The sequence below is a fragment of the Artibeus jamaicensis genome, unplaced genomic scaffold (assembly GCF_021234435.1).
Source record: "Artibeus jamaicensis isolate MK-2021 breed Jamaican fruit bat unplaced genomic scaffold, CSHL_Jam_final contig_1998, whole genome shotgun sequence".
NCBI classification, from domain to species: domain Eukaryota; kingdom Metazoa; phylum Chordata; class Mammalia; order Chiroptera; family Phyllostomidae; genus Artibeus; species Artibeus jamaicensis.
The window spans coordinates 12830915-12847293 of record NW_026521407.1 but is presented as its reverse complement, the minus strand read 5'-3'; the positions used below and the strand labels follow the sequence as shown (position 1 = coordinate 12847293).

The 16379-nt window shown below is 36.7% G+C and overlaps 1 protein-coding gene across 2 annotated transcripts in view; it reads left to right on the top strand.

Annotated features, from left to right (window-relative positions):
• Positions 1 to 15065, top strand: part of CLTC (clathrin heavy chain) — a 61505-nt gene extending 46440 nt beyond the window's left edge. The window contains exons 19-33 of one of the 2 annotated variants that reach the window (XM_053655091.1): positions 947 to 1092; positions 1316 to 1499; positions 1702 to 1894; positions 1984 to 2141; positions 2354 to 2518; positions 2639 to 2746; positions 2828 to 2995; positions 3127 to 3276; positions 3371 to 3502; positions 3617 to 3727; positions 4638 to 4808; positions 5163 to 5384; positions 6633 to 6653; positions 10283 to 10358; positions 12114 to 15065. In XM_053655091.1, coding sequence (XP_053511066.1) covers positions 947 to 1092; positions 1316 to 1499; positions 1702 to 1894; positions 1984 to 2141; positions 2354 to 2518; positions 2639 to 2746; positions 2828 to 2995; positions 3127 to 3276; positions 3371 to 3502; positions 3617 to 3727; positions 4638 to 4808; positions 5163 to 5384; positions 6633 to 6653; positions 10283 to 10358; positions 12114 to 12238 — 2130 coding nt within the window. In that variant the 3' untranslated portion in view covers positions 12239 to 15065. The remainder of the gene's footprint in view (positions 1 to 946; positions 1093 to 1315; positions 1500 to 1701; positions 1895 to 1983; positions 2142 to 2353; positions 2519 to 2638; positions 2747 to 2827; positions 2996 to 3126; positions 3277 to 3370; positions 3503 to 3616; positions 3728 to 4637; positions 4809 to 5162; positions 5385 to 6632; positions 6654 to 10282; positions 10359 to 12113) is intronic. The other variant, XM_037163575.2, reaches the window with a different exon arrangement.
• The last annotated feature ends 1314 nt before the right edge of the window (positions 15066 to 16379 follow it).

The following is a 16379-nucleotide window of genomic DNA, read 5'->3' as shown; positions in this document are numbered from 1 at the left end:
TAACAGTGAATAAATTTTTTTCTTTTCCCTCTTTGTATACCCAAATGGATCATATTTAACTGAGAAAGAAGGCAATAAAAATAAAGTAAAAAATTTGATTGAAAGAAATATATACTATAAATGCTAACAAAAAGAAAATACATCCCAAGAAGATACATCTCAGAAGAGATGATTTAATCATAGTGAAAAGGAAAACAAGACATTAAACAGTTAATAAACTGCATGTGAATTGCTGTCATTAATAACTGAGAAGTGATTAAATTGATTGGAAGCATTCGAGACAATGGTAAGTTAGTCAAAGATGAGACTCGTTACAGAAAATACGGAAGACCAAGTGGGGTAAATGTTTAATCTCCCTAGTCAGCATAGAACTGCAAAAGAGATGTGGACTTATAACTATATAAAATTGAAAACATTTTTAAAACCCTAATAATTGAAGGTTGTTACAGTGTTAAATTCACCTTGTGGAACTATAAATATGGAAGAGAATAAAAGCTATTGTTTCTTATTCCTCTTCTAGGAGACACTGGTAAGACAAACTTCAAAATAAATACAAAGCTTCCTGGAAAAAAAATATTGCAGCATCTGGGAACCATGCAAATAGCCAGAAACAGAGGAGTTACTGAGTATATAATGCTGTATAAATGTAGTTGAATGTTGCCGTTAAAGTGATCATGAGGAATGGTTGTCATGGGTTAAGTTTTAATCAAGGAAAAGATATAAATTATATAATTAGGGTAGTTCTTCAAAATAATGGAAGTACATATGATACAGGTATACATGAATCTGTACAAAGACAGTTGGGTGTTAAAAGTAAAGGTATTTTTCCTCCATTTTTTTCAGCCTATTTCAAGTGTACTGTTGAGAGGCCATCTTACTCTTATTAGATAATATCTGCAAAAATCGCCTTGATTCTCAGTGCTTCTTCCCTGTATATACTTTGTAGGTTGTACAGACAGCCTTGTCTGAGACTCAGGACCCTGAAGAAGTGTCAGTAACTGTCAAGGCTTTTATGACTGCAGACCTTCCTAATGAACTCATCGAATTGCTGGAGAAAATTGTCCTTGATAACTCTGTATTCAGTGAACACAGGTATGCTAGGAGAAGAGTCCATTGGCTACTAATGTTCAGTCTTTAATTATGGCCTGTGGGTTTGGGAAGGAACAAAGAGGATTTGAGGGTGTCTGAATTCTCACTTTTAAGACCCTCCTCTTCTCACCTTACCTCCTGAGACAAAAGACTCTGTAGCCACAGTGTTTGTCTTTATTTCTAATGAGCCGTAAAATTACTGCATTTAAATCTTTTTTTCTTCAAGGAATCTACAAAACCTCCTCATCCTTACTGCAATCAAGGCTGATCGAACACGCGTCATGGAGTATATTAACCGCCTGGATAATTATGATGCCCCAGATATTGCCAACATTGCCATCAGCAATGAGCTGTTTGAAGAAGCATTTGCCATTTTCCGGAAATTTGACGTCAATACTTCAGCAGTGCAGGTAAATAAAATTTCAGATTACCCAAGTTGATTTACTAAATGTAATAATGATTTCTCATGATTCAATGTGTATGTTGTCCTTTGAGGATGGTCATAACCTCTTTCTATGGTATAGAACAGCAAAAAATCCCGATTGTGTAAATGTAATTGCTGTGTGGTAGGATTCATTTTACTGTAACACTAATTCAAAATTTGTTGCCTAGGTTTTAATTGAACATATTGGAAACTTGGATCGGGCATACGAGTTTGCTGAGCGCTGCAATGAACCCGCGGTCTGGAGTCAGCTCGCAAAAGCCCAGTTGCAGAAAGGAATGGTGAAAGAAGCCATTGATTCTTACATCAAAGCAGACGACCCTTCCTCCTACATGGAAGTTGTTCAGGCTGCCAATACTAGTGGTACAACTTCTTACTATGATATGTCTGGATGAAAAGATAAAGGTTAAGATGTTAGTGTTTGTATTAATTTCTTCTTTTTCTATACCTAGGAAACTGGGAAGAATTGGTAAAGTACTTGCAGATGGCCCGTAAGAAGGCTCGTGAGTCCTACGTGGAGACAGAATTGATATTTGCACTGGCTAAAACAAACCGCCTTGCAGAGTTAGAAGAGTTCATCAATGGGCCAAATAATGCTCATATCCAACAAGTAGGTCTACTGTCGAGATTTTTTTTTGAAGAGTGTAAAAATAAATAATTGAGCAACATCATTATCTTAGTAACATAAGACATCATAGCCTTAGCTTTCCAAGGAAAAAAATCTTATGGGAAAAATCATTGTTTCTCTGTATTAAATTGAGTTGTGACTTTGGAAAGAGAATTGAATTTAGACTCACTGAAAATGGATTGTGTTTTTTTCAGGTTGGTGATCGTTGTTATGATGAAAAAATGTATGATGCTGCTAAGTTGTTGTACAATAATGTTTCCAATTTTGGACGCTTGGCATCTACCCTGGTTCACCTGGGTGAATATCAGGCAGCTGTTGATGGAGCTAGGAAAGCTAATAGTACTCGAACATGGAAAGAGGTAATCTCAATACCCCTTTGAGTGAGGAATTAAGATGCTACTTAGAAACGCCCTTTTGAACTGGTGAATTAACCAGCCATGTTTACATTCGAGTTCACATAACAGAAATTTTCATTGTAGGTCTGCTTTGCCTGTGTAGATGGGAAAGAATTCCGTCTTGCTCAGATGTGTGGGCTCCACATTGTAGTGCATGCAGATGAATTAGAGGAACTTATCAACTACTATCAGGTAATGAACAGGAGTCTTTTACATTAATTGATGTTATGCTACAGGTATTCCCATCTTTAATGTTGTATCTCCCTTATTTAGGATCGTGGATATTTTGAAGAACTGATAACCATGTTGGAAGCAGCACTGGGACTTGAGCGAGCTCACATGGGGATGTTTACCGAATTAGCCATTCTGTATTCTAAATTTAAGCCACAGAAAATGAGGGAGCACCTGGAGCTGTTCTGGTCCAGAGTGAATATACCTAAGGTAAACAACCTTTAACATTGTGAGGCAGTTCTGTACTTAGAACTAATACTTGAAAATATCATTTTTTTTTTTCAGACTATCAGCTAGAATTAAAAACTTCTATCTAAAGCAGTTCAGTCTTTCTTACACAGGTGCTAAGGGCTGCAGAACAAGCTCATCTTTGGGCAGAGTTGGTGTTTTTGTATGACAAGTATGAAGAATATGATAATGCCATAATTACTATGATGAATCACCCCACTGATGCATGGAAAGAAGGGCAATTCAAAGATATCATTACCAAGGTTTGTACCTGCTTTGGAAGACGAAACAAAGGCTTCAGAATGAGTAAGCTCCTTAGGAAATAACTGACTTGTGTGTGGATTTTTCCCATTTCAGGTTGCCAATGTGGAACTATACTACAGAGCAATACAGTTCTACTTAGAATTCAAGCCTCTGTTGTTAAATGATTTGCTGATGGTGCTGTCTCCTCGGTTGGATCATACTCGTGCAGTCAATTTTTTCAGCAAGGTAAATTTTAAAACTTGGAAACATTATAACAAGGATCTGAGACATACTTGAGTAACTTTTGTCCATGGAACTTTAACCATGTGCTGCATTTGTGACAAACTCTTTATTTTAAAGGTTAAACAGCTACCACTGGTGAAACCGTATTTGCGTTCAGTTCAGAACCACAACAACAAGTCTGTGAATGAATCACTTAACAACCTCTTTATTACAGAAGAAGATTATCAGGTAAAAACTCATAGATTCTAGCATGTATTCTCAAAAGTCAGGTTATAGTTAGGCTGTAAAGATGGCATGTTGTATAGTTTTGAAAAGGCCATTATCCTTAGAAATTGTAAACAGTAGGTATTTGTGTGCCTAGACTCTATAAATGTAGTGAGGTTTTCAGGATTGATAAATCTGACTTCTCCCTAATTAAGTGCCAGGTTTGCAGAATTTTGCTTAGGTCTTGTCTCACTTTAGAAAAAATTAGGCTTACTTCATCCTTAAATATCTAAATTATAGATAGTTTTGAAAGTCTTTGATCTCTTATAATAGTCCATAAAACTTACTGGGATTAACTATATTTATTCACTGCCTTTCTTGCCCAATACCATATTAGTGTCTGCCTTTAATACACTTTTCCTTGTGAAGGACTTTACAAAAAACAAAATTAACTACAGTTAAGATTTAGTGGGTTGCCTTTTTTCTTTTGATGTCAACATTGTTATTGTTTAAACTCAGATCCCATGCCCATCTGTAGGACTGAATATTATGTTGAGTTCTGTCAGTTTCTCTAGAGCATAAAATTTTACCCTTCAAATTATAAATTCTCCCAATTTCATAATCATATGGTTTAGTCCCTGATACCGAAAACCTTGGAGAAAATTGCACCATTAGAAATTTTACGGTACCTTTGAAGACTTTATTGTATAATTAGATCGAAGAACCTTGATAGTTGTTAAGATTACGGCTTTCTGGTTTGATGCTCGACTCTAGGCTATCTTATTACAATAGTGACTTGTTGGTCATTGTGTTATATGTACCTATCATACAATATCATATCTCATATCACATCATATTGATCAAGAGTAATGCATTATAAACTTTAAACTAAAATGAAACACTGATTTGGCATTTGGATCGCTTGCTTTTTAAGGCTCTGCGAACATCAATAGATGCTTACGACAACTTTGACAATATCTCGCTTGCTCAGCGTTTGGAAAAACATGAACTCATCGAGTTTAGAAGAATTGCTGCTTACCTCTTCAAAGGCAACAACCGCTGGAAACAGAGTGTAGAGCTGTGCAAGAAAGATAGCCTATACAAGGTGGATGAAGTTGGTGGGGGCAGGGCCGTTAAACCAACTACTAGATGATCTGTGTTAACTCTGAGGTGTGGTATACTACACCTGACTCTGGTCTCTGAAAGTGTTAGTTTCACGAATATGAGAATTGCCTTTAATCCCCCAATAGAGGAGATCTTTGTTAAGTCAGTTTCTAGATTCTAGGGGCTATCTTATTTCAAACTTTTTAGAAAAAATAATGCTTTACCCTGTGTGTCTATTTTTCTTTCAACAAATCTTTAATTTAAATAATGTGATTGGGGATTTTTTCCCCTGTTGTATTGCTTGGTTTACCAGTTCAGTGTTTAATGTTTGACTTTCCTCCTTTCCTTTGAATAGGACGCAATGCAGTATGCTTCTGAGTCTAAAGATACTGAGTTGGCTGAAGAACTGCTACAGTGGTTTTTGCAGGAAGAAAAAAGAGAGTGCTTTGGAGCCTGTCTCTTTACCTGTTACGATCTTTTAAGGCCAGATGTTGTCTTGGAAACTGCCTGGAGGCACAATATCATGGATTTTGCCATGCCCTATTTCATCCAGGTCATGAAGGAATACTTGACAAAGGTAATGGCACTTCTGGGTGTATTCAGAACTAATTATCTTGGATATGTGAAACTCAATGCAGACTTATTTTTTCAAATGTTTTTTCTCATGAAGAAGTAATGTAGTTGATCTAAAAGTGTTCCTGTTCTCCATACATTTTTGATGTTTGACAGATGACAGACATGGCATGGAAAAGAGAACCCAGACATAACTTGCCAGAATGTTTATCCTCAGTGTATTTCTGAGGATGAGTAGTATTACTTCTACATTGTATATTTGTTTCTTTTAAATATTTGATTTAAAAATTTTTTTCAAAATAATATTTTTTTGAGATCAGTTCTTATCACTCAGATGTCCATAACTTAGTAGGTAGATTCCCTTTATTTGGTTGGTTCTTGATTTTTACATGTATGCCTTTCCCCTGGGGAAGCTACATCTATATTCTTCACATCCTGTTAATCTTCGCGGTATTTTCATAGTTTAATCCCCAATTTTAAAATATTATAGGAGGTTAACAAGTAATGACCCATTTCCTAAAAGTGCATTAAAGAAGCTGGGGATATAATCTTATAAAAGTCACTCAACTGAGTGTCCCTTTTTCACATTGGGTTAGAGTATTTTTTTATTTACCCTGTCTTCAAGAGTTACTAGCTTTCTTGCTGTGGAACATTTAAAAATGGTCCTAAAGGATCCATTTTATCAGGGGTAATTTTAATAAACATGCTTAGTAAAATCAGTTTTGCATCTGATGTCTTCAGCCTGTTTAAAACGGGGAGATAGCACACTACTAACAACCCCCAGTGTACTGAATATTTTCTTTGGCAACCATCTAAGTAGATACCATTGTGTTCAGTAATGATTTTTTAAGGATTAACACTTTCTGTGTATGAACTGCTTACAGTGTAAGACAAAAAACAGTTGCCCTATTTTAGTGCCAGATGAGAATAGCTTCTTTTCTTACGCATAATGCTGACTTTGGAGACCCGGCTCTAAGCTGCTGTTAACCGAAGTGCTATAAATTTCACCATTGATTAAGCTGCTTTCTTTCACACTGACTCTAGCATAAATTCTTCTGCAGTGAGCTCTGAGGTTTAAAAATATATATATTCTAAATTTTGCTTCCATTATGCCCTTTATTTTCACTTCTCTCATACCTTTTTTAGTGGTTAGTTGTTTCTCCCCTAAACCTTTGTTGCTGATTCTACCATTTTATGCTCAATATGGAATTTGATTTTTTTTCTAAGCTGCACCTTCTGAATTCCTTTGCAGGTTGATGCAATAAAGGAAAAGGTGAAAGTTGATTCTTTTCCATCTTTAAGTCTGGAGGACTAAGTCTAAGGAATTTGCATGATTTTTTCCTTCCTTTTCTACACTGCTGCTGCTGCTTTTTCCCCCAATAAATTTTCACTAAAGCCTCTGCAAGTCCCTTGAACATAACTATAATAGAGCTGTAGGACATTAGTAGATGTTTGGTACTAATCAGCTAATAGGCTTTAGGAAGGGCAGGAGGCTAATCAGTAGTTGGTTCACAGTCTCTCTTAAATATATTATTGAAAACTGAGCATGGTGAGTTTCCATATTAATTCCAAAGTTTCAGGAAATTTCTCTTCCCTGTCAGGGTATCTGGACCATAATAGGATTTTCTTAACACTCTAAGTAAATTTAAACAGCCTCTGGTTTTATTTTGTGAGCTTGCCTGACAGTTGTTGAATTTATATATGTAAATACATGCCCTAAAAGGCTTTTTGGGGTTTTTTTTTTGGTATTAAAGGACTGTGATCCAGTTTCTGATCTCTTGATTCTTACTAATTTTTTGCTGAAAGTAGATACAAGAGATACTAGCTGCTTCCGAAGAGACTTTCCTCATGTTTCTCCAGGTGTCCAGTTCTTATGGTGCTAGTCCATTTGCAAGAGGAATCAAAATTTTAATTATGAGAGTAGCTTGCTCCAGTTGTTGCTGAGCAACATGGATTATTTCTGTATATAATGAAGCAATATTAATTTTTACTTTTTGTAATAAGGTATGACTGTGAAGCCACTTAAAATGTGCTTTCTTACTTATCTGTTGGCTTGTCCCAGGTAAATTTAGGCACCTTTTGGTTGCTGCTTCTGTAATTGGTTTGTCTCCATCCAAGTATAAATGAAACCAATTTACAAACTTATATCTAGTATCAAACTGTGGTAAGAAAAGGGTGGGAAGGTAGAGGAGAGTTGAAACAAATTTAAAAGAATTTGGGTGGGGGACAATGCCTTGGAATTACGTTGAACTAAACTGGAGTCACCATTGGAACTTAGGGCAAACCTGAGTAAAATGCATTGTGTGTGAGGCCCTTCAGCAGCTAGTAAGCAAGGCAGTTAGAAAGCGTGTGTGTGAAAAACAGGTAATTGAACTGCAGTGTTATGCGTTGTTTTAAATCAAGCATGTACAACAGTCATTGCAATTACATCATACTAGTTCTGAAACTCTTCAAGCATTGCTGTGGGCTGTGTGTGTTTCTTGAGAGCCTGTATAGCAAAGTCATCTTCAGATCTCACTTCTTGCTTCAGTACTTTTGCCTTTTTTTCATGCACACATACACCAAAATAACTGACTGCATGTTAACTTTTCCTCTGCAGCATATTGCAGTCTTTGTGGAAAAGCCTTTAAATTATAGTGGATTTTCAGTAGTACAGACGGAATTGAACTCAGTGACATGCTTACCTGTAATTTTTCTTTTTAAATCCAAGGATCAGAAACTTTTGTTACAGCTCTTGAAAAAGCTTGTGTTCTTAACAGCCTTCTCTGCATTTCTTTTTTGAGCAATCTAAATTGGGTTAGTGGAATCAAAAATTGGATGTTGCTGTCCCAGAGGCTGTCCCATTATATAGAAAAATCAAATTTTTTTGGCTTAGTTTGAGACTAATCCTTCAGAGTTCTTATTTTTGTTTTTTCCCTATGTCCAGCCTGCGTATGTCCGTGCCTGGGCATGGTGATGTTGCTAGTTCTTCTAAGTCTTATGTGTCCTTCTTTTGATAGGACTTCTGTTTTCAACATCTGACTTAGACATTAACTTTTAAACATGTGTTCACTTTAGATTATTTTCCTTGAAAGTCTGGAAATGTATTATACAGCGGTGGTTTTTTTGTTGCTTCATTTTTCTTCTTAGAAGTAATTAATGTGTACTCATTGATGTATTTTTTGTGTGCAACCTCTTTAGCTCACTCTTGGATACTGTTTAGGCTAGCAAACCCCATCTGATCCTTGATGGCACGTACTGTGCTGTGAAGTGTATGGCTGTAATAACTTCAGTTTGCATACCGAGTAGTGGGTGTTTTTCATGGTGTTATAACTGACAGTGGTCTTCAATTTGACATTGGGTGATTTATAACACATGAACACTTAGGCTATAAAACAGGAAAATCTATGCAAAAGTAAACCAACCCATCTTCCTACGATGGGGAAACCACATTTTATCTAAAGGTGTCTAGAGTATGCCTCATTTTACTCTTCTCATATTTGTTTCTTGACATGTTAGGATGGATTAGACCCATGTTTGTAATACTGAATATGAAGTAATTTATATGTGTGTTTAAAATGCTGTCCTAACCTTAAAGGTCTATCTGAAGACTCCAACACACTATTTTAAATAGTTTCGAAAAGAAATTAGGGGCTGCTTTTACCTTTTTTAGGGCCCAGTCTTTATATATTTTTCACTGATGTGAAAAATCACTGAGTGAATTTTTCACTCGTTGCCTTTTTGTCACTCTTTGCAGTGACCATTCATAAACTTTCTTCCTGCCCCATCTCACTGTGCACACTTACAGCTTGGAAAACCACTAGAAGGGATAGCAGTGAGACTTGATGTTTAGTTCTACTTCAGGTGTAGTGTAGTTTTTACTTTGGCAGAGATACCAACTTTTAAATAGTTTACAACATGAATATAGTTCCAAAAGGCAAGTGGCAGGTATATGGTGGAGATTCCCTAATCCAGTGTCCTGAGGCCACTTCTTCCTAATTCTCCACAGAATTTCAGAATCAGATCTTAGTTGTGGGAGGAACTTGGCAGGTTATCTCACTTGGCTGTCTCATTATATAGACAAGGACATTTTTTTTAGGGTCAGCGCAATGGTTTGCCAAGGTCACACACCTAGTTAGTGGAAGGACCTGCGTATTCTTGCTCCTTTCTTCCACTAACATATTTGGACTCCTCCACAGTCTTATTTCTGTCAGATAGTATCCACTTTTATTTAGAATAGCTTGCATATAATAGCCATTTACTTTGGCTTAATTAAAAGGGAGAAATTTCTTAGATGTCGAAGCAAAATTGTTGAAGCAAAATTAAGTATTCCTAGTATTTCTTAGAAAATAGAGCATAAAAACATGCAGCCTATCTGTATATAAAGCCTATCTTTATTATCAAATATGGAGCCACTCAAGTCTTAACTTCAGTTAGAACCTAGCACCAAAATCAGCAGAAGCTGTGCACACTGGGCAAAAGATAGCTTATTCTGCACAAATATTTGTCTGATTATTAGACTCATTTTACTTTTTTGAATGCCATTTCCTTTCGGGAGGAAGTCTTGCCAGGTCATGAGTTCATTATTATTGTCTTTGGTAGGGTTTAGTCTTCATTTGAGAACGTGGTTCCTTTTCATTATCTCCCTCCCTCAGGCTGGCTGCAACCTAGCATGCCCAGTTTTAGCCTGGCGTGAGCTTTCATGGCATTTATAAATCCCTCCTCCCTGAGGGTTTATAATGACAGTGCTAAAAATCACCTTGATTGAAGTGTGGACATTGCCATTGAATTTGAAGGGGCCTGAGAATGTTTTTCTAGTTATTTTGACAAAATTTAACACACTAAGGCTTTTCCACTTTCTGCCATAACCCTAGGTTTATAATATTTTTGAGGTGCTAATTAACATTACCTGTTTTTCTCCAGGTGGATAAATTAGATGCTTCAGAGTCACTGAGAAAAGAAGAAGAACAAGCTACAGAGACACAACCTATTGTTTATGGTAATTCCTATCTCTCTTTAACCTCACAGAAATACAGTAGATAATGTTTCATTCTTCAGGATTCTACCTCAACACAGAAATATAGGAATAGCTTCTAAATTACAAATGACTCACTGAGTTAAGAAATAAATCTTCCCTGCCATCCCCCGCCCCCAAAATTAGTCTTAAAGCATTTACATCATTCACTAAGGTAATCTTAAATGCAAAGACAATCTCAAAAAACTTAAGAGCATAACCTCAATTTTTCTGTTGCCTGGTCACTGATTAATTGCTTATTCATGAATTTCTGAGGAATACATATCGGTGAATTCAATTGTCACAAGTGCTAAAGCTGTCTTAAAGAATATATGCTCTCTTTAACTTTTAACTGGGACAGAGAACTTGGGTAGAGTTTCCATTTGAGAACTTTCCAGAGAGATAAAATCTTCAAACTCTCACTGAATGTTTAAGGCAATTTAGTTTCTTGTTACATGTGCATATCTGAACTGTTTCCTGTTACCACTTTAATCTTGGTGAACAGATTATCTGAACAACGCATTTGAGGGTGGAGCTAGAGCACTGTAACCAGGTGTGTTTTGGAGGAGGACATAAAATTGTGACCATTGTATCTATCCTGCTAAAGGAAATGATAATATTCAAATCTGTTACACATCATCTCCTTTGTAGTGTAAATATAAAGGACTTTGGGTATTGAGAGGACCAGGGCAGTTGTGATAAAGTTGTAGAATATTAAGTAGACTGCTAGAGATGGGAGCCAGAAGGGGCACGTCTTCCCATTCGAGATGGGAAACACAGTGGGAACAGAAACAGGGTGGGTGTGATCATTTGGGAGCATCTACGAAATTTGTCTTTCCTTTAGGCAATTTAAATAGGCCTTGTTGGTAGTTGACAATAGAGTCAGAATTTCAAGAATAGGTGTCATTATCAATGTTAGAAGTGATTTTTATAAATTACTAATTTCCAAAAAGAATTTTCTCAGCGCCAGTTTTGGACGTTGTTTACAAAACAGACATGAGGACGCCTGTCTTGGGAGAGATCTAGCTCTAGGATTGCGTTCTAGTGGCAGAGTGAGTCCTCCCGTGGGCGTTGGGGACAGGCCGTACCTGTTGCCTCCCTCTGAGTAAGCCGGCTTCTCCCTGGGTCATTTTTTGTATGTGGCCAACAACCATTTAAATTTCCTAAGAATGGTAAAGTATTTCAAAGAGGCTATGTGTTCTAATTATTTTATACTTAATGTGTTTTTGAATATGTCATTTTTATTGCTTTCTCTAAATTAGTACTGAATTTTTTGCTCAAAGTGCATTAGGTTTCATTATCATTTAGATGTGTTTAAGTCAGAAATTTAAATATAACTATAAAAGTTATGTTAAAACCATGTTAAACAATTGTCTTCCTGTGCCATTTATATTGTCACCAAATATAACGTGCAAATGCCATCTTGTAAAAAGCTTATTAGCAGATGTCTTGCCTGATCATGTCAAGCATGCATGTGCATACTGCCGTAGATGATATGAAGTAACATAGTCACCGGCACAGTTCCGGCCCTTGGCTCTGCACTGTTTGTTGGCTTTTTAGGCAGGACCCTTCTTAGGGTGATGGTCATGCCAAAGTTGTGACAGTCATAAGTGCTCCCACAAATCCCGAAGTTGATTGTGCTGCTAGAGTAAGGGAGAGTGGAGTGTGATAATCCTTCAATGCTAACAGTGTCTACTGCCTCCTCGCCCCGCCCTACTCCTCTTTGTTTCCCATCTTCAGGTCAGCCCCAGTTGATGCTGACAGCAGGACCCAGTGTGGCCGTCCCTCCCCAGGCACCTTTTGGCTATGGTTACACTGCACCACCCTATGGGCAGCCCCAGCCTGGCTTTGGGTACAGCATGTGAGACGGGAAGCTGATCCTGTAGTCGCCTATTTTCGTACTGAAACGTCGTCTCTGCCCGCTTCTCAGTTTATAACAGAGGAAAACAGGCACATGTTCTTGTCACCTTTATTTCATGAAGGACTACTTTTTGTTTCTAACTATAAACTTGGGTCTCCTATGTTAAAAGCTTATTTCACATTCCGCATCATTTTAGAATTTATTTTCAAAGGGGAATAGTTTCAATGTTTTTTATTCACTTGGGCTTTTTTTCCCTTCCCTCTTGTTCTTTGAAAAATTGCTTAATATTCAATCTGTTGTGAAGAACCTGATTTGCACTCTGTAGTGTTTAAAGAAAACTCTAATATTGAAGCTCTTAAATTTAGTGTATGTAAACAGCTTACAATATGTATTGTCTAAATGCATTTAAATCTCTTTTATTCAAAGACAAGCTAAAGCGAAAATATTGGTGTGACCATGCAAGACTGTCATTGCAACAAAGACAACACTAACAGCACATGCTACACTGGACTGCAGTGCTCTCCAGATTATCTGAAAAATGCGTTACAGACAACTTGCCTGACTTTTAAATGAGCATAAAAGGCCCTCTAACCTATGCAGGTTTCCTCATTACGCATATAGAAAATGCTAGTGTGTTTTTGCTCACTTCCTATGTAACAGGTGCCCTTATGTTGTGCTGTATCCTGTGCTTTTTCTGTGGGACCATTCCATTCAGGAACAAAGAGCACCATGATTCCAATCTGTGTGTATTTACTAACCCTTCCCTGAGGTTTGTGTATGTTGGATATTGTGGTGTTTTAGATCACTGAGTGTACAGAAGAGAGAATTCAAACAAAATATTGCTGTTCTTCAGTTTTGTTTGTGGAATTTAAAATTACTCAAATTTAAAATAAATTACTGGACTGTGGAAAGAACATGTAGAATGGCAGTTTTAATTAAATACCTCTCAAACATAAACCAAACGAACCACGGTTTTGGTAGTTTTATTTTGGATCCTAAGGGTGCAGGATGGTACGAGAGCGGGAGAATTAGGACTGGGACATGTGAGACACTAGTTCACGTCATGTGCACACCTGCTGTGGTTAATGAGGCACGTACAGTAGTTCAAAGAACCAGTCAGTACCACAGTAAGCTGCGTTTCAGCTGCCTCCATCAGTTTAACCAAGTGGCAGTTTTAAGTATTAACTAAGAGTTTCACTTGAACAATCAGGTCATACATATTAAATTATATTAACTTGAAATAAAAGTACAGAAACATATAGTTATCGTGCTGTTCCTTGACATAAAGTTGTAATGGTCCCCAAATTATGGGTAGTTTAAGATGATTTTTTAAAAAGTGTTTGAATCCCACTCTTCGCTTAGAGCTAAGAATGTTTCATAAAAGTTCATTTGAGTGTTCATTATCAGTTAGAAGAGTCCCCTGCCTCTTGTATTGTCACAGAAGGTTGTTTTTTGGTTTTTTTTTTAAGAACCTCTTTTCTTTCCCTTGTCTTTAATTTCTCTCCCTATGTTCCCATAGGAAAGTATAGTATTAGCTAGAAAATCCTTTCCTTTTTGTTTTTCATATTGAAAACATCCTGCTGTTCAGGCCCTGGCTGTACTTTTGTTTCTGCTGGGTCTCTGCTCTCTTTCATTGTCATGATCAAAATCAGGAGCTAATGGTTCCGGGGAACTCGTTCTTTTCAGGGTCAACATTTGTTCTAGACCTTTCCCATACTTTTGAGTCAACCAGTTTTTAATCACTAGAATTACTCTTTTCCTTCCCTAATAGAAACAAGTTAAAATACTTCAGTAAAGGTTTTCTTACAGGATACTTAAAAAAAAAAGTAAGAACAACAACAAAAAAGCCTTGTGTTAATCTGGTGCTATGTCCTATGATAATGAGTTGCCACTTAAGCCATCTCTGTAATGGGCTATAGTAGGAGGAGAAACTGCTATTGAACTTCTTTGACTTGGGTTCAAACCCTGAGCAAGATGAACTTCTGAGCTTGTCCTCTCATGTGGTTAACGGTATGAGTAGTTCTCAGAATTATTTGCAGGAGTATGTTTAAATCACAAAAAAGACTAGATCAAGATTGGACAGTAATAGGTATACAATAAATAGTAGAATCAATTGGTAATAAAATATATTTTAAGGCATTTTTCCTAACATTATTCTGAATAGGATGATAGTCTAGAAGGAATTAAAAACGGTAAGCAAGGGTACTAAGAGTCCTTAGCACTGTAATGTAACTGAAACTGTAGAGGAAGAGGAGACATTACTGGGACACTTCAGAAGGCCTTTGTACATAAAGGCCTTTGTGGTGATTGTTGACAACTATTTTAATACAGACAGTACAATAGCAAGAGATCACCTGGGGCCTTTGCCTAACTCTCCTGGGATTGATTAGTTGTGAGGACACTCTCACTCCAGTGGTCCTCACACTTTTTGTTAGGGTCCTTTTTTACTCTTAAATTGCTGAAGAGCTTTATTTAGTTTATGTGAGGTTGTATCTATTGGTATTTACTGTACTGGTAGCTAAAACAATTTATTTAAATTATTAACCCATTTAAATGTAACAGTAATAAACTCATTCTGTGTTAACAAAGAATTATGAATTAACCATATAAGTCTCTTCAAAGTTTGAACAGAAGACTGCTGGATTCTCATCTTTCTGTTATGTGTTGTTTTCATTGAAGTATATATGGAAATGTGGCCTCATATAGAACTGTAATTAGGAAAGAATTTTAATAGCCTTTTTAGATTATTGGAGTTAGTTGAAATGTGGAATCTGAAACCATAAAAGTGAACTTTTTATACTGTTATATTAAAATGCATTGGTCTATCTTTACTTTGAATGGATCTTTTACCCATGCATGATTTGTGCATTCATGCATTGGTTATGTGGAAAATACTGATTTATTACTAAGTTATAATGTGTCAACTATATAAATTTTAAAATCATATTTTTGAGAAACACTGATCTTATCAGAAAAGTCTTAAGTTCTGGAGGAGCTTGGAAGAGAGGCAGATACAGTTCACCTAAATACCGACAGTTGTTCTCTATGAGGAAATTATAGCCAAGCACTCAGATATGGTTACCGTATTTTTCAGACTATAAGACGCACCTGCCCCCTGCTCCAACTAGGGAGGAATAATGGTTGTTAATGCTGCTGTTGAGTTCTGTTTACATTTACACTGGTGAAATCTTATTTATGTTATGAAATATTTTACCACATTTTTTGCTTCAATTTTTTTTTCCTATTTTCCTCTAAAACCTTGGTGCATCTTATGGTCCGAAAAATATAGGTAGCTAATTTGTTGGTGGTTCTTGCTGCAAAAATGTTCCTTGACAAAAGCAGCTAGTTCATCTCTCCACTCAGCCTCACGTCTTTTTCTCATACTTTGGTGCGCACCGGAAGTGTTCGTTAATGTTATAATCAAGGGTCAAATTTAATAATATTGTTACTGCTTCCCCAAGGACATAAGTGAAACTATTTTTTAACTGTGGGTGAAGGGCAGTGAAAACCACTTGTTCATCTGCCTTCATTTGTGAAGGGTGCCAGCAGTTTTACCTACCATTTTTGTCAGCACAGTGAAAAAGAAAAATGTCTTAATATTATGAATATAGTTTTGACCTCCTGAAAATGTCTTAGAGAGCCCATGAGGCCTTGCCCGTACTTCAAGAACTTTAAGATTACAGATCCTATAAAATAATTGTAAGTACAAGTAAACTGGAAAATGGTGTATTTCCAGCATCACCAGAATTTGTATACTGTTCATCCTAGATGTGTCACAACTTATTACAATAATTTGAATCAGCCACAGCAGGCCATTCTGTGGGGAATGCACTGTTCTTTCAACATGAACCCTCGGTCTCTGAGGCAAGCCTCAGAAATTACCAGAGCCAGAATCATGCATTTAGGATTGAGTTCCCTTCAACTCAGTTACATGCTGTTGCATCACTTTTGAATCTAGTAGTATAAACATTCTCTTTAGAAACAGTTGCTACTATGGCATCATTCAGTTACAATTTCTCCTGTGCTGTCATGGGCCAGTGTGAGTGGTAGACAAATAACCAAATACGAGAATGTTTAAGACTGGCTGCAGTAGTCCTTAGAATTCTGTCTGCACACTCCACTGAACTGAGACCTTAGTTGTGCTA